The 23,271-nt window shown below is 49.3% G+C and overlaps 1 protein-coding gene across 3 annotated transcripts in view; it reads right to left on the bottom strand.

Annotated features, from left to right (window-relative positions):
* The window catches only part of LOC26532507 (angiopoietin-related protein 1), a 104,765-nt gene that overhangs the window by 36,190 nt on the left and 45,304 nt on the right, over positions 1 to 23,271 (bottom strand). For 2 of the 3 annotated variants that reach the window (XM_033377386.1, XM_033377385.1), the window contains exons 5-7: positions 13,377 to 13,508; positions 13,120 to 13,307; positions 11,942 to 12,128 (exon numbers count right to left, since the gene is read on the bottom strand). In XM_033377386.1, the coding sequence (XP_033233277.1) occupies positions 11,942 to 12,128; positions 13,120 to 13,307; positions 13,377 to 13,508 (507 nt within the window). Of the gene's footprint in view, positions 1 to 11,941; positions 12,129 to 13,119; positions 13,308 to 13,376; positions 13,509 to 23,271 lie in introns of those variants that run through there. The other variant, XM_033377387.1, reaches the window with a different exon arrangement.

The raw sequence follows: 23,271 nt of genomic DNA, 5'->3' as shown, positions 1-23,271 counted from the left end.
CTTGCTGCAGTCTCTGGCATAGGAGATTCTAGCTTCTCAACTGAAGGTATCTCGGGGGATCTCGTTCTGAAATCGCGGATTTCAGATTTCACCAGATTGCCCAGAAGATTACGGACAGTCAACCTCGCGTCTCAATTAACACTGCTAATTGGCCTATACATTTGAATATCCAGCTTGCTGACCATTCGTTTCATAAGCCGCAGCGGATAGATCTGCTCATCGAAGCCGGACTTTTCTTTGAGTTGCTGTGTGTGGGATAAATTCAACTGGCGCCTGGATTACCTGTTAGATTATCTGGTGGCGGGCACTTGGCCCCCAACTCCTCGTCGTTTATCGCAACCCAATCTTCGGATGACACCAATCACAGCACTCGGCTCGCTGACTTGGTTCGTGAATTTTGGGAAGTGCAGCACATCTTTGAGCCAATCGGGGGAATACTCTGTCCGCTTGCCTATGAAGCGAAATTTAGAGTCCTCGGGAGATTCCTATTTGCAAGCAAAGCGGCGCTTGGAAAACTTGGAGCGCAAGTTCGTGCGTAATCCAGCTCTTCATGAAAAATATTCGGCATTCATGCAGGAGTACCTGTCCCTCGATCATATGTCTCTAGTGCCCAAGGAAGATAGGCACAAGTGCAAGTGCATTTGTGGGTTGTACTCGACGGCTCTGCAGCTACCAAATCTGGTCTTTCGTTAAATGATCTGCTTATGTCTGGTCCCACCATTCAAGCCAAGCTATTTCACACACTCAACCGTTTTCGTACATTTTCCATTGCTCTTACAGGTGATATCGGTAAAATGTATAGGTGTGTGCGCGTCTCAATGCCTGACACCATACTTCAATGCATATTGTGGAGGGACTCTCTTGACGACGACACTCAGACACTTCAAAATACAGTCACCTATGGGACTAAGCCTGCATCGTTTTGTAAGGAAGTTCTCAGGCCGAGGTACAGCTTCTCAGTCTGTCCAGGGCCCGGTCCTTCCCCACAGCAAAATTTGTTGTGTGAGGACCTAAGGGGAGAGCCGCTCGTGGCGAAAGCGCGCCCGTGGGGTGGATCGTGGGACGGTCGGGCCTGGCCCGGCCACGGGGCGTGGTTGAAGCCGTGTGTGGGGCCGCAGAGACGTGCGTTGCGGGTCATGTATGGCGGGAGAAGAGGTTTGGATCAGGGATCGGAAGGGTATGGGAGAGGGGAGTCCAGCTTAGCAGATGCCGCATGATCCACGACTCACATCTGCGTCGCCAGGTCCCCAGGGCGAGGGTGTAGGAGAGGGAACCCAGCTTTGCGAATGCCGCGTGAATCCACGACTCACATCCAGCATCGCCGGGTCCCCAGGGGGAAAACGTACAGGAGGGGAAAAACCCAGCTTGGTGAATGCCGCGTGATCCACGACTCACATCCACTTCGCTGGGCCTCCCGGGAAAAGGGAAGAGAGGGGGAGGGGGAGTGAGTGACTCCTACGGGCGAATGTTCTGAGACAGGTGGGTGGAGGTTGGTGTCTTTATTATTTTCGGATCATTTCCCTACTTACAATCCCGCGCCTGCAGCGGGGAAATAAGCGCCAAAAAACTTATATTAAACCACATGTGTGCATGGATATGTAAAAACTGTCTATGCCTGCCTACTGCACCGATCTGTTCCCCCCCAGAGCTCACATACGTGAGGTGGCTCACCCTTGTTTCCCTCCTTTGGGGTCCTGGTATCCCGCGGCGGGTCCTCGTCACGTCGGCTTATTTCGTACACCGCGTGGTCACAGCTTGTTCTTTTCGTTTTACACGGCGCGGTCGCGGCTTATTTTTCCGCCACACAGCCGGTCTTGTTCAGCCCTCGGAGATCACTCCTGAGTCTGGCCCGCCCTGGACCGTGCCAGGCCTCTGCTTTGTCTTTTCCAGCTTCTCTGCCGCTTCGTGGCTGCGCAGCTTCGGCTGTCGGCCTCGGCGGCGTGGGCGATCGGCTGCGTCTCTGTATTCTCTGCTTCGCCGTCGGCCCTTTCCTCGGCTGCGTGGGCGTAAAGCCGATCGGCGGCTTCTCTGCCGCTTCGCTCTCTTTCCTCTGTGTCTAGCCGTTCTCTTCGTTGCGTTCTCTCTTCGCTGCATGGCCGTCGTCTGCGTCTCTCTTTCGTGTGTGTATAGCCGTTCTCTTCGTTGCGTTCTCTCTTCCGTGTGTGTATAGCCGTTCTCTTCATTGCGTTCTCTATTTCGTGTGTGTATACTCTGTATTGTGGAGGCTTATGCCTTCACACTCCCTTCCTACTTCGGGGTGGGGCGCGGTGAAATGCGCACCAAGTTTCCACTGATGTATACGCGGAAGCGTTGGCCGTCGGGGTATTCCAGGCTGCGGATCCGGCCGTCCCCGTTACGTGCCCGTGACGCGCCCGTGACATGCCCGTGACGCGCCGCGTTCGCCTGAGCGCTGGCGCCTTCCAGCAGGCTTTGCGGGATGCGACGGTCAGGCGTGCTGACCCGCCAGGCGACTGGGGCGATTGGCCATTCCTGCTCCTCCTGCAGCGCGTTTAGCTCGGGCATCTCGTCGAACGCTGTGAGCAGTCCGCCCGCATCTGCTTCTTCCAAGCCCAATGACAGGTCGCTGTCCTCCTTTGGTTTGCTCGCGTGGTGTTGCCCGGTTCTGCTTACGGGGTCCGGAGAGTGGTGTCTTGCTTGTGGTTGGCTGGTCGTGGACCGTGGTTGCCTTGAGCTGGGCGGCGACGCACCCCTAGGATGCCCCTCCGTGCCATCCTCTGCCTCTAGGGCTGTACGTCGCTCGTCCTTGGGTTGTCCATGTCGGATCTGGTGGGCGGACCAAACCTTGTTTGGTTAGAACCTGACCTATGCCACTGATGTGTCCTGTGCCCAGGGTTTCCCTGATCGGTGCATTTTCTAGTTTCTGGCTATTTCTTACTCTAATCCCATAAGGGGAGTTAAGCTATCTTAATGCGTGTGCAAGCGGTTGCCCCTTGCGGGGCGAGGACATTATGGCAGCGCACCACCATAAGTGGCCCTCATGAACTCGTGGTTTTCCTGGTGCTGGGGTCGTCGTCATCGTTGTCTTCGCTGGTGAGTGTGTGCTCGTTGTCGTGGTAGGCCTTGAGGTCGGCTAGTCCGGCCGTTCGTCGTTGTCTTCCCGGATGCTTCTGGAGTCGTGCTATGGTGGGAGAAATAAATTTAATCACTTTGTAAGGCCCCTCATATTTGGGAGCCAGTTTGGCAGCGAAGTTGTCCGCCGCTTTGGACAGGTGATGTTGGCGTAGCATCACGAGCGTCCCGATCGTGGGTCTCCATTCGCGTCGGCGTAGGTTGTGGGTCCTGCTCTGCGTCTGTGATGCCTGCTGGGTATTTTCTTGCTGCCACGGCGATAGGTCCTCCACTTTCAGGGCGGTAATGGCGGCCAAGATCGCGTTCTCGTCGTCATCCGAGTCGGCTGGGCGAAACGGGTTGCGTTCCCGAGCTATCTCGGTGTCGGCTAATGGCTCCAGTTGGTAGTCCGTCGTCGGGGTTTCTGTGATTTCGTCCTGTGGTATCGGGGTTCGTGGCTTGCGTGATGTCTGTCGTGCTGGGTTACTCCGTGGTGACTCCCGGTTCGATGAGCTGGCCCTGGAGTGGTCCCGCGGGGCCGCAACTATCTTTGCTGGAGTATTCTGGTGATTCCTGGGTCCTGTTGCTGACTCCCGGTTCGATGAGCTGGCCCTGAGTTAGTTCAGCGGCGCTGAAGCTATCTCTGCCGAAGTTTTCCGCTTTCTGCTGTGTCCTGTTGGTGACTCCTGGTTCGACGAGCTGGCCCTGGATTGATCCAGTGGAGCCGTCGCTGTCTCTGCCAAAGTCCTTTGTTTCCTGCTGTGTCCTGTTGGTGACTCCTGGTTCGACGAGCTGGCCCTGGATTGATCCAGTGGAGCCGGAGCTGTCTCTGCCAAAGTCCTTTGGTTCCTGCTGTGCCCTGTTGGTGACTCCTGGTTCGACGAGCTGGCCCTGGATTGATCCAGTGGAGCCGGAGCTGTTTCTGCCAAAGTCCTCTGTTTCCTGCTGTGTCCTGTTGGTGACTCCTGGTTCGACGAGCTGGCCCTGGATTGATCCAGTGGAGCCGGAGCTGTCTCTGCCAAAGTCCTCTGTTTCCTGCTGTGTCCTGTTGGTGACTCCTGGTTCGACGAGCTGGCCCTGGATTGATCCAGTGGAGCCGGAGCTGTCTCTGCCAAAGTCCTTTGGCTCCTGCTGTGTCCTATTGGTGACTCCTGGTTCGACGAGCTGGCCCTGGATTGACCCAGTGGAGCCGGAGCTGTCTCTGCCAAAGTCCTTGTTTTGTTGCTGTGTCCTATTGGTGACTCCTGGTTCGACTAGCTGGCCCTGGATTGATCCAGTGGAGCCGGAGCTGTCTCTGCCAAAGTCCTCTGTTTCCTGCTGTGTCCTGCTGGTGACTCCTGGTTCGACGAGCTGGCCCTGGATTGATCCAGTGGAGCCGGAGCTGTCTCTGCCAAAGTCCTTTGGTTCCTGCCGTGTCCTGTTGGTGACTCCTGGTTCGACGAGCTGGCCCTGGATTGATCCAGTGGAGCCGAAGCTGTCTCTGCCAAAGTCCTCCAGGGCAGCGATCCTTCCTCCGGTAATGCTTAATGGGTGGGTTTCTCCTGTTCCTGGGTGCGCGCCTCCGTCCATGTCCCAGTTGGACGGAGACCCGACCCGTTTCCCGACGCGGGTTTCCGGCAGCAGTTTATGGTCCGGACCCCTCGGTGGCCACATTCCCAACAGAACAGCTTCTGTCGGTTCGTGCACGCACCATTGAAATGGCCGTTTTCCCCGCAGTTCCGGCAGGCTCGTTGTACATCGATCGCCTGCTCTTGCTCCTGGCCGATTCCTCGGTTGGCGATCTCGGTTTTCCCGGGTGTCTCGTGTGTGTTGCCTCGTTGTGGGTTGGTTCCATTGCCGATATAAGCGGCTCGATGGTTCTGCGTGGTCCCGATGCTACGGAGTGCGTCTCGGTCCCGCGCGGTTTCGTAGGCCAAGACGAGCTGGGTCAATTCTGTGAGTGATCGGAAATCTTGTCTGCGCGTGTACATTTGATACTCCGGCCGGAGATTTTCGTAGATCCGCTCGAGTTCCTGTTCCCGAGTATACTGGGCTCGCTGCATCATCAGACGCAACTCGATAAGGTAATCCCGGAAGGATTCCTTGGGCTTCTGTTCCCGACTTTGTATGGTGTCTTCCAGCCGCTGGAAGTATCTGGGGGGCAGGAAGAATTCTAGGAATTCTTTCCGAAAGTCTGTCCAATTCTGTCCCTGCATCTAAAAAGTTCGGAACCATCCTTCGGCCTTACCTGTAAGGAGACCGGAGATGGCTCGCGGCAACTGCTCTGGGCTCCCGCCGGATGATTCCACTCGCTCTTCGAGCCTTTCGATGAACGCTAGTGGGTCCGCGTGGCCGTCGAAAGTAACTCCCCATTTCCGGAGTTTGTCCGCCAGTAATGAGTATGAAATATCACCCCCTCCGGGGCGTGAGACCCAATGTCCCTGAGGAAGACGTGGCTGTTCTCCGTCCGTGGTTGTCTGGTGGCTAGGCGTGGCCACTGGTCCAGTGGTAGTGGGTCCTGGCTCGTGGTTCTTGCTGGCCGCCTCTGGTCTGATTCCTTGGAGTGGTCCTGGGGCATCTCGTCGTGGTTGCTCGTCCTGAGCGGCCGGTGGCCCCATTTCCGGAGTTTGTCCGCCAGTAATGAGTATGAAATATCACCCCCTCCGGGGCGTGAGACCCAATGTCCCTGAGGAAGACGTGGCTGTTCTCCGTCCGTGGTTGTCTGGTGGCTAGGCGTGGCCACTGGTCCAGTGGTAGTGGGTCCTGGCTCGTGGTTCTTGCTGGCCGCCTCTGGTCTGATTCCTTGGAGTGGTCCTGGGGCATCTCGTCGTGGTTGCTCGTCCTGAGCGGCCGGTGTCTCGGTTGGGTGTGGGTGGATCCTTGGCTCGTGCTGGGCAGTTCGGGTACGATTAATCGCAGTTTTGGTCCCTCCTTGCTGTCTTCCATCTTCGTCCGGCTCTCTGGCCCGGGTGACGTGGCTGGACTCCGGTGGTCCCTGGGGCTCGGGATGTTCCCAAAGTGCGTGGCCAATTCGTCCAGCCTTGCTTGCACGGCTTCGGGGTGCCCTGGGCGTGCGATGAATGCGGTGATCCGGTTCCGTAGGTCCTCTACAGTCCCAGTTTCTCCTAGTCCAAACTCCTTAGCTAGGCTCTGCAGCTCGTCCTTCCTGCGGGACGCTATCCAGCGGATGTTCATCCTGATCCTGGTAAACTAATCGTGGCACCGGTGCGAGTCCTTATCAGCACGGTCTGGGGCTCCTGTACTAGGATACACGGCACTGGGTGGGGAGTCTTGTTCGAAGGACACGCGGCACAGTACTGGATCGGTGATCCTATACTAGGATACACGGCACTGGGGTGAGGGATCCTGTTCGAAGGACACGCGGCACGGTACTAGATCGGTGATCCTGTACTAGGATACACAGCACTGGGTTGGATGATCCTGTCGAAGGACACGCGGCACGGCCCTAGATCGGTGCTCCTGTACTAGGATCCACAGCACTGGGTTGGATGATCCTGTCGAAGGATCCGTGGCGCGGTACGGGGAAAAGTTCTGTCTGACTGCTCGGTGGTAACTGTGTGACTGCCCGGTAACGACTGCCTCCACCGGTGTTCCTGCTCCGCCTTATATTGGCCGCGGCCATGGCTTTGTGGCCGAGGGCTCCTCTGCCATGTAGCTGCTCCTCTGCGTTCGCCGGCTGTCCCTCGCTGCTCCGTGTTCTACCGCTGCTTCGCTGCTTGGCTGCTCGGTCACTCTCTCGCTGCTCTGTCGCTGCTGCTTCTCTGCTCTGCCTCTGCTCTGTCGCTGCTGCTTGGTTGCCCTGCCGCTGCTGCTGCTTGGCTACTCTGTCGCTGGTGCTGCTTTGTCGCCGGCGCGTGCCAAAGTTTTAGGCGCCGTCCGCGGCCATTTTCCCCCGGCACGCGGTGCTGGGTCTTCGGCGTCTCTCCCCGTCTCTTTCTGTCGCGTTGGTGGCTGGATGCGTGGTTTTCTGCGTGGTTTTTGCCGGCGCGTCTGGGACACGTGCCGGCGGCCTTTGCTAGGGGGTATTAGAGAAACCAGCCTCAGCTGTACATAAGTCGGGGTATCAAAGATTGGTGCTGGCTACTCGCCGGGACTCTGATTTTGGGGCTGCTAATCACTGATTTGACCTTTCTCCTGCGGCTTTTCCTGATCCGTGGGTCCTAAGCATCGTTTGCTGTTTTTGCTTTTGTGGGTCTTGCCTTTTAATTGTGGGCTGCTGCTTGGTTCCCTTTTCACTTGTCCCTATGCTCACCGACTCTCCCCTCGTGGGTCCCTGCTCGGGCGCCATCTGTAAGGAAGTTCTCAGGCCGAGGTACAGCTTCTCAGTCTGTCCAGGGCCCGGTCCTTCCCCACAGCAAAATTTGTTGTGTGAGGACCTAAGGGGAGAGCCGCTCGTGGCGAAAGCGCGCCCGTGGGGTGGATCGTGGGACGGTCGGGCCTGGCCCGGCCACGGGGCGTGGTTGAAGCCGTGTGTGGGGCCGCAGAGACGTGCGTTGCGGGTCATGTATGGCGGGAGAAGAGGTTTGGATCAGGGATCGGAAGGGTATGGGAGAGGGGAGTCCAGCTTAGCAGATGCCGCATGATCCACGACTCACATCTGCGTCGCCAGGTCCCCAGGGCGAGGGTGTAGGAGAGGGAACCCAGCTTTGCGAATGCCGCGTGAATCCACGACTCACATCCAGCATCGCCGGGTCCCCAGGGGGAAAACGTACAGGGGGGGAAAAAACCAGCTTGGTGAATGCCGCGAGATCCACGACTCACATCCACTTCGCTGGGCCTCCCGGGAAAAGGGAAGAGAGGGGGAGGGGGAGTGAGTGACTCCTACGGGCGAATGTTCTGAGACAGGTGGGTGGAGGTGGGTGTCTTTATTATTTTCGGATCATTTCCCTACTTACAATCCCGCGCCTGCTGCGGGGAAATAAGCGCCAAAAAACTTATATTAAACCACATGTGTGCATGGATATGTAAAAACTGTCTATGCCTGCCTACTGCACCGATCTGTTCCCCCCCAGAGCTCACATACGTGAGGTGGCTCACCCTTGTTTCCCTCCTTTGGGGTCCTGGTATCCCGCGGCGGGTCCTCGTCACGTCGGCTTATTTCGTACACCGCGTGCTCACAACTTCTTTTCTTTTTACTCACCGCGGTCGCGGCTTATTCTTCCGCCACACAACCGGTCTTGTTCAGCCCTTGGAGATCACTCCTGAGTCTGGCCCGCCCTGGACCGTGCCAGGCCTCTGCTTTGTCTTTTCCAGCTTCTCTGCCGCTTCGTGGCTGCGCAGCTTCGGCTGTCGGCCTCGGCGGCGTGGGTGATCGGCTGCGTCGGTGTATTCTCTGCTTCGCCGTCGGCCCTTTCCTCGGCTGCGTGGGCGTAAAGCCGATCGGCGGCTTCTCTGCCGCTTCGCTCTCTTTCCTCTGTGTCTAGCCGTTCTCTTCGTTGCGTTCTCTCTTCGCTGCGTGGCCGTCGTCTGCGTCTCTCTTTCGTGTGTGTATAGCCGTTCTCTTCGTTGCGTTCTCTCTTCCGTGTGTGTATAGCCGTTCTCTTCATTGCGTTCTCTATTTCGTGTGTGTATACTCTGTATTGTGGAGGCTTATGCCTTCACAGTTTTTAGCTTTCGAGCTATTTATTAGGTAGCCATGAGTCGACTTCGTATCTATTGGGGTCGGAAACCATTCTACAGGACTTCTACGTATATCTGGAGGCAATTCGGTCGAGGAAGTGCGTCATATTATGCGTCAAACCACGGATCTTCTTGCTCGAGGGAACTTTCAATTGCGGAAATGGTGTTCCAATTCGCCTGATGTGCTTGGTAAAGTCCCAGAGGCCGAAAGGGAAAGTTTTCTTATCTATGCTCGTTCGTTTACGGATACCGCCGCTAATGTTCATTTTCTTTGTTCGAAGACTAGGGTTGCCCCACTGAAAACACTCACGGTGCCTAATCTTGAACTATGCGCAGCGTTCTTATTGGCCAATTTACTTCGCGAAATCAGGAAAATGGACAACTTCGACTGCCCAATCATTTGTTGGTCTGATTCAGCTGTGGTCCTATCTTGGCTACAAGAGGAACCATCCAAATTAAACGTTTTTGTCTCTAACAAGATCTCGGCCATATAACAACTCAACAGGGGCATGGATTGGCGCTATGTGCCAACTGAAATGAACCCAGCTGACATTCTGTCAAAGGGGTCCACGCCTCAGGAGCTCTTGCATTCTAATCTGTGGATAAATGGACCTGCCTTCTTGCAAGGAGAAAAAGGTTGCTGGCCTGAACGGTACTCGCCAGAAGTCAATCTTCCAGAAATTCGACATAGGGTATTGCTTTCGTCTGAGCGTGCCGATATCTCGCTTTCGTTTAAGCACATCAACTCATTTGGAGTCATGATGCGCATTTTTGGTTACTTTCAGAAGTTCCTCAGTAGACGAAGTCACCGGATCTCTCATCTGAGGTCCTTCGCAAAGGATCGCATTTGTTATGTTCAACGTTCAACGAGCCTACCTGTATCCTGAGTACCTTGCTCTGCGGAAAGGGAAATACGTTGAGGCTTCCAGCAGAATCATCTCGCTCTCGCCGTTCATAGATGACTTTGGTCTAATTCGTGTTGGTGTCTGCCTGCGGCACTCAACTCTCGGCATCGAGGCACGCCGCCCAATCATTTTGCCCAAGGATCATCCATTGACGTTCGCCATTACTACGGACTTTCATAGAAATCATCACCATGCTGGTCCGCATTCGCTACTTGGAACGATTCGCTTACAGTTTTGCGAAAATGCGTCATCTTCTGCCGGTCCAGACCTTGTCTTGTGGAACACATCATGGCTAACCTACCGAAGGATCGAGTACAGGATTCGCCCGCATTCAGCGTCACTGGAATTCACTATTGCGATATCTTTTACTATAAGCCAGATAGGCGCAGTCGAGCACCGATGACATCGAACATCTGCGTGTTCATCTGTTTTTCAACAAAGGCCGTCTGGTTGGAATTGGTGAAGGACCTAACCACTGCTGCTTTGTTGAGCGCCCTCATACGCTCGATGCTTCCCCGATGCATTTGGGGATAATGCCACCAATTTTGTGGGCGCAAGGAACGAGCTAGAGCACCTTCGGCGGCTATTTATGAGCGAGAAGCATCGTGCTGAAGTTCATAATCGTTGCATCAACAACGGCTTCAACTGGAGATTCATACCGCCTCGCTCGCCGCATTTTGACGGCTTGTGGGAGGCAGCGGTGAAGACGGCCAAGCAGCGCCTTTTCTATCGCGACTTGGGATCGTCACTTTTTGGATTGGACGAGCTGCGGACATTGGTCTGCCAAATCCAGGCTGTAATGAATTCTCGTCCTCTTATCTCAATTTCAGAAAACCCTGGGCCATTTACACCCGGACATTTTCTAATTGGTCGTCCGCTGATGGAGTCTCCTGAGCCAGACGTCAATCAACTTGATCGCTAGCAGCGCTGGCAGTTTCCTGTGCCCAGCAGATCTTTTGGAAGCGTTGGAGTGAGGAGTACCTGACTCTGCTTCAACAACGTGCGCACGCCACAACCCTCGATCCAGCATCAAGGATGAAAACCTGCCACCTTTGAAGTGGCGCGGGTGATCGAAGTTATCGCTGGAGCTGATTTTCTTGAACTCGACCACCGTGGCAAACTGCCGCAAATCTCTACACGAGATGGCTCAGCTATTTTCTGTTAGCCTGATTTTGGTCCCGGGCCACCGGGACATCGAAGGCAACTGTATAACGGGCGAGCTGGCCCGATCTGGCACTATAATCCCCCTTCTCCTAACAGACGATATGTGGAAAATAGTGCCATGATGTCGCATAACTCGGCAAACATGGCCGACCAGTAAAAGGTGCAGCATCATACGTCCCCTCACGGGACACTAGCCAATAGGCACCCACGCTAACAGGCGGGGGGCACCTAGTGCTCAGAGACTATAAGAGTTCAAGCAGCGAAATTTTGTATCCAAACTTCTGTGATATGTCACTGTTAATATTTCACTCGCGCGAAAAAGGTCAGAAACGGCTATCACAGCTCTTAAATCCCGCACAAAATCATATTTTGAACGTTTTTCGTGCGAGGTGTTGACAAAAGAATCGGATTAAGCCCAAACGGCTCCGAAGCGCAGAATGCGCTTTTAGACTTAGGTATAATTTAGGGATATATTTTTGTAAAGTCCAGTCAAAATTAAAAAAGAGGACAACATTTTAGATGGTTTTCAAAACAAATTTTTCTATAGAATTGAATAGGCAACAGACCATATTTTTTAAAAGTTTTAGTACAAATTAATGCACTTCAGAATCATACGTTACATTTGTTTCCACCTGAAACATACAGTATTCGAATAAAAGTTGAATACTTTTGTCCCACTTTTTACATCTTGTAAACTAAAACCGAGATTATTTTGAAAATTCGATTTTTCTGCCGGCGTTTCTGGCAGCGCAGCTTTAGTCGAGTAAGCTGTTGAGCCACTGAGCTTTTTCAAAAGGGCTCGTTTGATTCAAGCATTTACAGCAACAAGAAGATTTCGATAAAGTACTTTATTTGTTTTTGTTTCGATTTCGTTGGTGACAGGGCCACTGTGTGACTGCGACAGGGCCACTGTGACGATCGGTGTAGATGTGATTTCTGCTATGCAGACGAGCCACCCTCCAGCTCTCGCCGGTGACGAAGGATGAGAAAAGAGGGATACAGCGTTTAAGAACGTAGGCAGAAGCAACAAAGCAATAACAATAACAACAAGCTGCACTAGGTTCAGAGATGTGTTCTCTGAATTTATTTGTAATCAGTCAAACCAAAGAAGAATAAATTACAATCTTCGCATTCATTACAATATTTAACGTAACAATCATAACATAACAATAAATTTTCCTTACCTTTAACATGCTTGCGCAGTTGAGCGAGCTTCGGTCATTGTCTTTATTGTATGTAGAAAACGGACTATTATTTGATCCGTACCATGGATCGTTAAGCGAGTCCCCTGCGTTTCCTTCATATCCATCGATCTCAAGCTTATAGTAATCCGCCTCTGAGTGTATTTTAAAGTGAGAATACTGAGCATACCTGTAATTATACAAATGACTTAGCTCAAACATATTACAGACGCAACACGTATTCCGTCAATGCCGAAATTGTTATACTCGTATTACTCATTTTTCATTTATTACTTCCTCATATTATACTTATGAAGATCGACATAGTCAATAAAACGACAATACACCGGAACACGGCTGTAGCAAATGCGCGAATTTTTGCGATAACGATTTCGGAAAAAATCATACGAATTTCAATTTGTGTGCTCCGGCTTTCATATTTTTGTTGAATAGGTAAGCTAATTAGGCGTCGTTTAAGGCATCGTTTAGGCACCGTTTGTAAAAATCGATGAATAAACGGTTATGGTGCAGACGTTTGACCAAACCTCTGAATTCCGCATTTGAAAGCATTTTTATCGATTTTTTCCCAAGTTTTCAAAGTCAAAATGTAAAAAAAATATAAATTTTCAATTGGTTTTTGAGACCTTAATATTTTCTAGATGATAAGCTTAAGCTACAAAGTTTTCAGGAATGATCTATAGCTGCATTTGACTGCATTTGCATAATTACAAAATTCAATACAACCAGATGTCAGATACTTCAGCTATGTGAAAAAAAAAGAAAATTTTATAAAACATTTTTCAAGCCCCAAATCCCGAAAAATAGGTAAAATTTTGTTGAGTATAGTTATTAAAAACGGAGCATGGATGGTAGTAAAAATATATACAAAACTCTTGGTTTCTATGGCTACACCCGTGCAGTTGTTTTTTATCATGTTTTCTTAATATTAAATGTAATGATCGTCCAATCACAAGTAGATTCAAGAATCAACTACATGAAATCATTATATATGATCCAGCATTCACGGGTTTAACGTATTTTGTAAATGGTGGCATCTTGCGTTTTAGTTAATGCACTTTTACCGTTTTCTCAAGAAAGTCAAAAAACGGACTTGACTTGATTCCAGCTGGCAGCTACATATACATACATATAATAAACAAATACCGAGTATAAACACTTACCGTTTGTTACCTTCAAAATCTTCTAGCTCTACCCTAAGGGTGTACTCCTCATTGTTTGTCAACATATAAATATTTTCATTTCCCAACCAAAACTCCTTCGCTGGTTCACCAAATCCATTTTTGTAATCTGCCCAATCTCGATTAAAGTTTTCACGTGGCTCCCCAAAGTCATCACGTCTTTGAATTACCTAAAGTGTATTATTATTATTTTTTATTTATCTATTTTAATTTTTAAATTTATTTATCATTATTTTTACCGTCCAGCCTCCATCAGAAATGTCCTGCTCACAGTACACTTTCAAGAACCAATATGTTGTACCTCGAATTTGTAGGTAGAAAACTCCGGAATTTTTCATTCCGGCATTCAACAAGTCCACACAGGAAAATCCCTATAATAATACAATTTTATAAGTTCAATATGCTTGTATCAAAAAATAAAATGAGTCGATACGTGAGTGGCGTGTATATGTGCAATTAATTCACTATATTTTATATAAAAAAGTTTTGGGTGGTAGTCGCCCTATATTATTCTTGATAAATCGCCAGTGGGCGAACGCGGAAAGCGTTTCTATATATATATTTATTTATATTTTATACGAAATTATACGTAAACGCAGGCATTGGTATTGGAGCCGATTAGTGCTACGTGCTCTCCCTATCTCTGTCTTTTGGTATCACTATTCGCAAAAGCAACAGTTTTAAGTTTTGGTTAACAAGGGGAAAGGGAATTTTGGTATGATAAAGCAGGCCATACACCTCTCTCAAGTATGCTTGCACTGCACTTGTCATGAGACATGGGTCGCGCTCACACACTTGATGACGAAATCAGTTGAGAGCGATATGTTAAACTATTTTTTTCGAAAAATAGAGAAATTCGAGATAAATTCATAGAGCTTCAACGATTGGCCTTGCGATCTATTGACTGTCATTGCAAAATCCAATCGAATGGGGAACTAAAGCCGCTTGATACGATAAAGACCTCTCGTTTGAATTTTCTCTTGATGATCGTCGCTTGAATTACATTGTTCATCAGTTTCTTGACGGACAACCGCGTACCGTTGCACAATTTCGGATGTTTCAGATCCTGCAACATGTTTATGAACATGAGACGCTGCGTTTCGACCTTTGGATTTATTTGGATAAGAAGTCGCCATTACCTTATAGCTCGGATTGCAGCCATGTTAATTAACAACTTCGGCCCCAAATGACGTCACTTGAAAGCATACGTTATATTTTTCATTGTATTTCAATGTATTTCAATAGACAATGAACCGATACCAACCAAGGTTTTTTTAATCAAAATTAGTCAAACAAATAACTCAATTGATTATTGGATGGAGAATTATATCTCGAGTTAGGAACTGATCTCCGACTATGACACTTGCCTCTTCGCCTACTATTATACGGGTGAAATATTTTTCCATAAGTGAAATAGATATAAAACTGAATTTTTTCGCTATCACGGGTGGGTTTTTTCTTTTGTAAAAAACTTCTTTTAGTAAGTAAGGAAAACTGAATAAATTTAAAATAATCAATTTTTTCGGGAACGCGAGTAAGGTCCAAAATTGTATTTCGTAAAAACCTTTTCCTGGCAAATACAAACAACCGAATACAAATTTGACTCAAATCTGCCCAGACGATCTCACTCATGCGATATAGTTCTATAAAATTGCCTTTCTCCATTTTTATACATACTGTAACGAATGGAGATTAAGTAGGCTAACTATAGTTGTTATGACGGATTATACTAGAAACGCCAGTCTTGGAACAACACAAAAATCTTATCCAAAAATAAAGTCTCTCTGTATAGTAGAAACTTATTCATTTTTAATTTTACATTTAACTTCATTTTGTTAACTGTTAACTGTCGAACGTACTTGCCAGCCGTCATTAACTTGCTCTAAAACATCTTAACACCGAACTATCTTGTTTTAATAAAGTGATCATTAAAATTATCTACACAACGGTTATTTTAAATATTTCTGGCTTTATAGTGCAAAAAAGGAACAAATCCAAATCCAAGAAACAATTCCTTTGGCTATAAAAATGATCCGATCTGACCCAGATTCAGCAATCTCATATATACTGTCATTTTCTATGAATATGCGTTTGTAGTTTACTTGTATCTTCAATATTGTGGATGCCACTGATTTTCGTCTTTTGTGGGGGGCGAAATTTTTAAATATACATTTTATAGTGAGATCTAACTGGAGTGTGGATACCAAATTTGGTTACTCTAGCCTTAATAGTCTCTGAGATTTGTGGATGCCCCAGTTTTTCGTCCTTTGCGGGGGCGGAAGCGGGTGTAGCGAAGTTTTGAAACAAACTTGTCAAGGTCCGATATTATAGGAGTGTGGATACTAAATTTGGTTGCTCTAGCTTGTATAGTCTCTGAGATCTTGTTATGGATGCATTTGAATATATGTACATGTAACAGTGACAGAAGTCCGGATAAAAAATGTCGTTGCTCTAGCTCTTATAGTCAGTCGGACAGACAGACAGGGCTCAATCGACTCGGCTATTGATGCTGATCAAGAATATATATACTTTATAAGGTCGGAAACGATTTCTTCTGGACGTTACACACATCCATTTTCACTACAAATTCATATATCATTTTGAGCATCGGGTATAAAAACGGGGTAGTAAAAATAGACGGTCTACTTGGTCAAAATATAGATTTCGGATGGATTATATCCGGTTGCACCAAATCAAAAGGTGATAAATTTGTTGTTGCGACAATAATTGAAGTTGGTGACTTAGAGCGGAAGTAAGAGTACCAAAGAACTCTTAGGGACAACATAAAAAGTGCCAATGTTAAAAAGAGAACAGAACGAGTGGCATTTCATTCCCCCGGCAGGACCTCACTTCGGAGGTATCTGGGCGGCTGGGGTAAAATCAGTGAAATATCACTTGAAAAGGGTAATTGGGGACGATAGAATCAGAGTAGCAACAATAAAACATCAAGACAGGTCGACCTATAACTCAAATTTGTGCATTAAATCAGAAGAGCAAGACTCAGAAATGACTCCAAAAGAGACCAGAAGTACTCGTAGTAGACTTCAAATATCCAAACTAAGACTAATGGTTACTACTCGTGTTATGTTGCCAAGTATCAAATGCAAACATTTTTGCCAGAGGACAAGCGAAGTGGTCAATCGAAAAAATTAACAGTTCCACTTCGATATATTTAAACTCGTTGGGAGACGTTGAAATGGTCACCTCATCTTGGGATGTAATTGTTTGTTATAACATGGACCAGTACATGCAAATGAAAAAAAAGGGAAAAGATATTGATTAGGATTATGGACGCCGAAGATAGGGAAACGTTAAACGACATTCAAATTGCTTAAATAGCAAGATACCAGAGTGGCGAGAACGCATCAAGGCACGGTGAAAGCCACCACATACTAAGACACTCAATGTGCGGCCCACTACATAAAAGCGGTGGATTCCCCTTAAGGATTACCCAGGAGCCAAACTGCAGGCCGTCATATGGGAAGACGTTCCGAGCAGACCGAGGGCCACTGCATTCGTCTCGGGGAAGCCTGTAGAACCAGAGATGATCCTGACACTGCTGCAGGTATGCAGTCCCCAACTTCCTACAGCCGATTGTAAGCTGGTGCTTCCAAGCTGGAGCTTACTGTAACTCCCATGTTATAGATCTCGCAGTGTGGCTCGCCAGCTACAACAAGTGAAATGACCGCCTCAACAACTGCAATCGCAGCAAAAACAACATCAAATGCAACGGTCTTCGTCAACAACAGCGCGATTTCGACTATGTACATAACTTCTGCAACGCAAGCGCAAAATGCTATTACAAAGTGGAATGAAAGTTTCAGTGCCAATTTGGGTAATTGTTATGGGTCTTGTGCTTGCAGGTTGCACAAGACCCATAACAAGTTCAACAAGCTGGTCCGGCTATGCAGACATAATGGGATCGCTACATTAAAATCAAGAGAAAACTCAGGCTGCAAAACTGAGGGCAATAAACCAGAAATGAATTGTGGAAGCTCAAATCGCATAGTAAATGCAAATCACCAAAATGTTTGCGTTGCTGACTGATAATACGAACGATCAGCTTACCAAAGCAGAAGAGGAAACCCCAAAAAGACGAGGTCTGCATCAATATACATCCAAGTGAAAAGCTCTAGCGCGCTAGTTAACAAAGTCTTTGTTAATACTATAGTAGGGCCGTCAGCCTTCGGGTGCTACTGGGGGATAAACGGATGTCGGGGCGCCTCGGGTTCATGGCTTGCCCTGGATGCAAGATGACTGTGCTCCGCGTCATAGGATACAGGTGGGCACGAGCGAAGCGGCACCCGCCGTAACTGTACACACCATCGGAAGTGCGACTATACTCTCCCCGTGAGGGCGGCTGGAAACAGGTCCTGGTACGATCATGTCTCTTCCAGAATGCTGGCTAATTGTAGTCGGGCGGAGAGAAGAAAACTCTCAGTGAAATAACCCCAATCCAAGGTGACACTGTCATATGCCGAGGAATGCATAGTCGAGGGGGTGCTCGGTCGCTTATATGCGTGGGAAATGCCGGAGGGAAAAGACCATCCTTCTACAAACGCATCTGGGAAACCAGTGCCCAAAAAGACGGGGAAGGAGACTAAGTCGGTCCACCGTCTCGAGGCAGCAGGTCTGCGAGGAGAGGACCGAAAAGCCAATCGGGCCAATCCACGTCGGGGGGCCATGCAGAGCGATATCGTGGCTGGCAGACCCCTTGGGACCGGGGACCCCTTGACAATCCCAGCAGACGGCGCCTTTGCCTCGAAAGATAGGCCGAAGTTGCAAGACATGAGACGTGCGGCCTTCATCCTGGGCAACGGCGACCCGGTGTTCCTGGCGGCTGCCCAGGGAATCGAATCGCGGCCAAGGCCCCAAGCAAGCGGCAACGCTCGGCGGAGGACACCGCCACACAAGTCCAACAGGCCAAGAGGACGAAAACCGTGAGCAACCGCTCGTTGGCCGAGGTGGAGAGAGGAAAAACCCTGATTGGAGTCCTAGACATGCAACCGACGGTCGGCCCAGACCTGGAGCCCCCGGAGTTCCCTAGCAGGGAGAACAAGCCTGTGTCGGTATCGGACGTGACATCAGTGGTGTCGGATGACATCCCAGATGGTTACGTGTCAGACGTGAGCGATCTTACTAGGGATCTCAAGCACATCGGGGTCGGGGAGGAGCTGGACTCTTCGGAGAGCGACCACGGCAAGACAATGGTGGAGGTGAACCTCAGGAATGTCAATGATACTCCTGCAGATAAACCTCCATCATTGTTAGGCAGCATGCGCTGCTCTCTTGCTCCACCTAGCCAAGGGTGGACATAGTCCTCATTCAGAAGCCCAGGATCCTCGGAAACAGGGTCTCTAGTCAGAGGACTCCCGACTATAAGCTATACGTAGCTGACACCGCAGGTAAAACTCGCACCTGCATCCTTGCAAAAAGAGATTTGCACTTATTTTTGCTCCCAAATTTCAGCAATGAAAAACAAACAGCAGTGAGTCTCGAAGGCTAGGGGTGCTCACTAAGAATCTGCTCCACGTACATGGGTCACGACCAACCAGACCCTACCGCCACAAGGGCTCAGGGCGCTAATCACAGACTGCGAGGCGAAGGACACCGGCCTAATTGTAGGGTGCGATGCCAATGCACAGCACTGCCAGTGGGGAAGCACTGACACCAACGAAAGGGGTGAGTACCTTTTCAACTATTTACTGACCACTCAGATGGTCCTATTAAATAGGGGGAGGGATCCCACCTTCATTATTAAAACTCGCAAAGAGGTCCTGGACCTCACACTTGCCTCTCATGAGTTACATGGGAATATCGTATCCTGGAGGGTCCTGGAAGAGCACTTCTTATCGGACCACAGGTACGTGGAAATAGTATTCTCTTTTTCACTACCGAAACCAGCTCAATTCCGGAACATTAGGCGGACAAACTGGGCTCGGTACTCAGACCACCTCCGTCGTGTTCTCCCTGAGACTCCCCCTGAGGAGGAGATTTCCAGGGAAGCTACGACTCATCTTGCTAAACTATTTACCGACGTCTGTAATGAGGTGCTCGATAAATGCTGCCCCTCTGGCAAGTGCAGAGGCCGCAAGAAACCTGAATGGTGGAATCCGAAACTGAGGGAACTCCGGAAATCCTCCCGGAGACTCTTCAATAAAGCTAAGGCTGAAAACGTTGAGCAGAACTGGGCCGATTACAAGGCCGGTCTGTCAATTTACAATAAAGAACTCAGGAAAGCCAAACGCGCCTCATGGCGTAAGTTCTGTAGCGACATTGGGAATAACTCAGAAGCCTCGCGCTTGCGCAAAGTTCCTGAAGTACCTGAAGAATGCCGACCAATCATGGACAACGTCCAGCAATGAGTCGCTAAATCTTATCCTTAACACCCACTTTCCCGGCTGCGTTGAAAACAGACCACATTACATCGCGACTCCTTCCGTTGCCTCAAGTGATATCATGAACCTGCTAAGCCAGGAGAACATTTCCTGGGCAAAAAAAAGCTTCAAACCATACAAGTCTGCGGGACCAGATGGCATCATCCCTGCCCAACTGATTCACGCTGGACAAAAAGCCACTAATTGGCTCAAAATGATATACGAAGCAATCTTCTCCCATGGATATATCCCGGAAACCTGGCTTCATACCAAAGTCGTCTTCATCCCCAAGGCAGGTAAGCCCTCGCACACTGCCCCAAAGATTTCAGACCCATAAGTCTATCGTCCCTCCTTCTGAAAACGATGGAACGGCTTTTGGGTATGCATCTCACGGTAAATATTCCGCCTAGTCTAATCTCAGACTCCCAGCGTGCCTATCGGAAAGGAAGATCCACCGAAACGGCCCTACATACGATCACATCGATCATAGAAGCGTCCCTCAACTGTAAGGAGTACACCGTGGAGGAGTAAGGAGAAGCCTTCCTCGACATCACGGGTGCACTGACGGACCTGGGAGTTGCTAGTGGATGCTACAATGCAGGGCAGTTGAGGCATCACTGGGGACGTCAACGTCCACCAGATTTGTCAGTGTAGGCACCTTGCAGGGCGGAATCCTCTCGCCCCTGCTATGGAACGTGGCAGTGAACGAACTGCTGCGGGAAAACGGAACTGGTGCTCTTCACTAGGAAGTAAAAAGTTCCGGCACTGATTCCCCCAAGACTATGTGGGGAAGCGCTAGTCTTCAGCAACAACGCCAAGTATCTTGGCCTAATCCTCGATAGAAAGCTAGACTGGAAATTAAAGAAGGCCACAGTGGCCAGAAAAGCCATCGGGGAATGGCTAAAATGGGGAATGACCCCCTATATAGTTCGGTGGCTTTACACCGCCATCATACGACCGATCATGCTCTATGGAGTAGTGGTATGGTGGCAAGCCTTAGACAAAAGGACATGCCTCAATAAACTCAGCAGAGTTCAACGCATGGTAGAGCTATGCATAACTGGCGGGTTACGCACTACTCCAGGGGAAACCCTGGATACTGTGCTGGACCTCCTCCCTGTAGATCTCATGGGAAAGAAGGTGGCAACACTCTTCGCCCTCAAAATGAGAGAAGCCAAGCTGTGGAAAGCGTCCACTGTTGGGCACTCAGGAATCCTGACGAGACTCCCGCAGTTACTCGAGAGGTCTGATTATTGTATCCTATTGTATCACCTATCGACGCCTGGGAGATGGGCGAACCAGGACCTGCAAATGCGATTAACTTCTACTCTGATGGCTCACAGCTAGACGTTCGCATGGGAGGCGGAGTCTACTGTAGCGAGCTGAACATCAGTCATTGCTTTAGGCTCCCGGACCACTGCAGTGTGTTCCAAGCGGAGGTTGTAGCCATCAAGGAGGCCTTTTCCATCATCTCCAAACTACTTCTAGACACGCACTTAGTGTGCGTTTTCTCGGACAGCCAAGTAGCTATTAAAGCTTTAGGTTCAATATCGTCGAACTCAGCGACCGTAAATGACTGCCGCAGGTCTCTGCACGAGATCGCAGAGCAGTTAGACCTCTTCCTTATATGGGTCCCAGGCCACAGGAACATCGAGGGGAACGACGCCGCCGACGAGCTAGCAAGGCAGGGTACTACGAATCCTCTCCTATCGGAGAGGAAGCAGGTAGTGATGCCTCTGGCTACGTGTAGGCTCCTCACGCACGAATTGTTTGAGCAAAATGCCAATAGGAGATGGCAGCAAACAGCTTCCTGTAAAATCTCAAGATTGATATGGCCATATCGATCGAAGAAGCGCTCAGCCGAGCTGTATAGGCTCAGCAGAGCACAGTGCTCTGCAGTTACTAGAGCCATTACGGGACACTGGCAGATTGGCACTCATGCCTCTAGACTGTCAATCCCTCATAACGACTTCTGCAGGAGTTGTCGCGACGAGGAAGAAGAGGAATCGGTCGCCCACTTCTTCTGCCACTGCCCAGCCCTTGGAAATCGTCGTCTTCGTTTTCTCGGGGCTGCTTTCCTAACAGACATTTCGGACCTGTCCGAAATCAAAACGGGGACCTTGTCCAGATTCATCCAAGACTCCGGATGGGACTGCCCTTAATTTGCAACAGCCTGTTCTCCACAGTTTTTAGGCATTGGGAAGGGGAACACGCCCATGCGGCATCACAACCTTCTACAGGTCCAAGTGAGCTTGGGAGGGTTTCATCACTCCCCCAGGCTATCGCCTGAACCTAACCTAACCTACTATAGTATCACAACTAGTTATCGATATAATATTTCATGGCACAGTCGAATTCCACAGTCAAAAGTATTTTATTTTGTTGATTTAAATTATGAAAATAGTAACACCTCGAAACATTGGTGACCCCGACGTAATCTTTTTTCTCGTTTTGATTCAATTCGTGGTTTTCATCGCGGTCTTGCCATTGCAGCAGAAACGCGCTAATCTTGTTAAAAAATTAATGCGGCGGCGACTGAGCAGCCGTATTTCTTAGTTTCAGATTCTCTAAGACCTCCGCCAGAGGAACAATAAATCTCAACTCTATAAAGTAAATTCGTCGTTCAGCTAGAACTATCTGGCGCCCAATGGGATTTTACCCAGTTCACCCAACATAGTTTTAAATTACTAACACAGAAAATGTCATAATAAAAATATCAAAAATATCCCGTTCTCTTTCGTAGTGATCAGACGTGTTTTTGTTTTGCGCTCCGCATTTTTTCCTTTTGTTTTGAATAAACAGCCGGTGTTTTCCTAACTAAATTCGAATTATACTTCCTAACCAGACAACAATCTGGAAACCTATTCTATTGCGCGAGTGCATGCCTTTTGATTTGTGTTAAAACATTATTTAACTTTTTATTTTTCAGCGTCGGCTTGTGCTTGTGTTTGTGTTGTTGCAGGGAGTGAGTACGCATTACATTGCATTGCAGTCCGCTCTCGTCTGGTAGCTTTTGTTGTTTTATCACTCTCTCGCTATCACCTCAACTTCAATAGCTGTTCTTTCTCTCTAGCTCTTTAAACTTTCTGAGCAATAGTGCTCTCTGTTTAGTAGCTCTCGCTATAACCGCTCTAAACTCTGCACATTGTCTGTCTGTCTGGCACATTGGTCTGATACCAATTTGTTTTGGAAATTTTAATTTTTTTCGTAAATTTTTTTTGAGCAAATACATATATAAAATGGAATACGCTTTGGTCTGCGCCAAAAAAACCTGCAAGAAGCAGATCACTCACGATCAGCCGAATGTCCCCTGCTGGCTCTGCGACAGCGTAGTCCACGCAAAATGCGCTGGATTTTCTGGCCTCGTGAGTGATGCTATAGCCAAACGTAATGGCTTGCATTACAGTTGCAAGGCATGCTGTGCGGTGGAGAAGGACATGGTATCTTTCATGAGGTAGACGCGGAGTGGCTTTAAGGAGCTGCTCGTTGGTTTCAAAAACCAATACGATCGGCCCCTAGCCATGGAGGCTCAGTTTAGCGGTTTCAAACTGCTGAATGAGTCTCCGAGGCGCAAAAAGGTCACTCCGCGGGACCTGCAAGTGCCAACCGTCACTCAGCCGTGTGCCGCCGAAAAACTGACTCCGACCACTCCAAGTGTGCAGCAGTTGATCTCGTTTGCCACTCCAAAGGCAACGACAGCTGCTGGCGATGCAGATTCGGTAGCCGAATTCATCGCCTCGGAGAATGTGCAGCCAAG

The sequence above is a fragment of the Drosophila pseudoobscura genome, chromosome 3 (genome assembly GCF_009870125.1).
Source record: "Drosophila pseudoobscura strain MV-25-SWS-2005 chromosome 3, UCI_Dpse_MV25, whole genome shotgun sequence".
Classification (NCBI taxonomy): domain Eukaryota; kingdom Metazoa; phylum Arthropoda; class Insecta; order Diptera; family Drosophilidae; genus Drosophila; species Drosophila pseudoobscura.
Note: the sequence above shows the minus strand (reverse complement) of the source record. Positions and strands in the feature narration are given on the sequence as shown.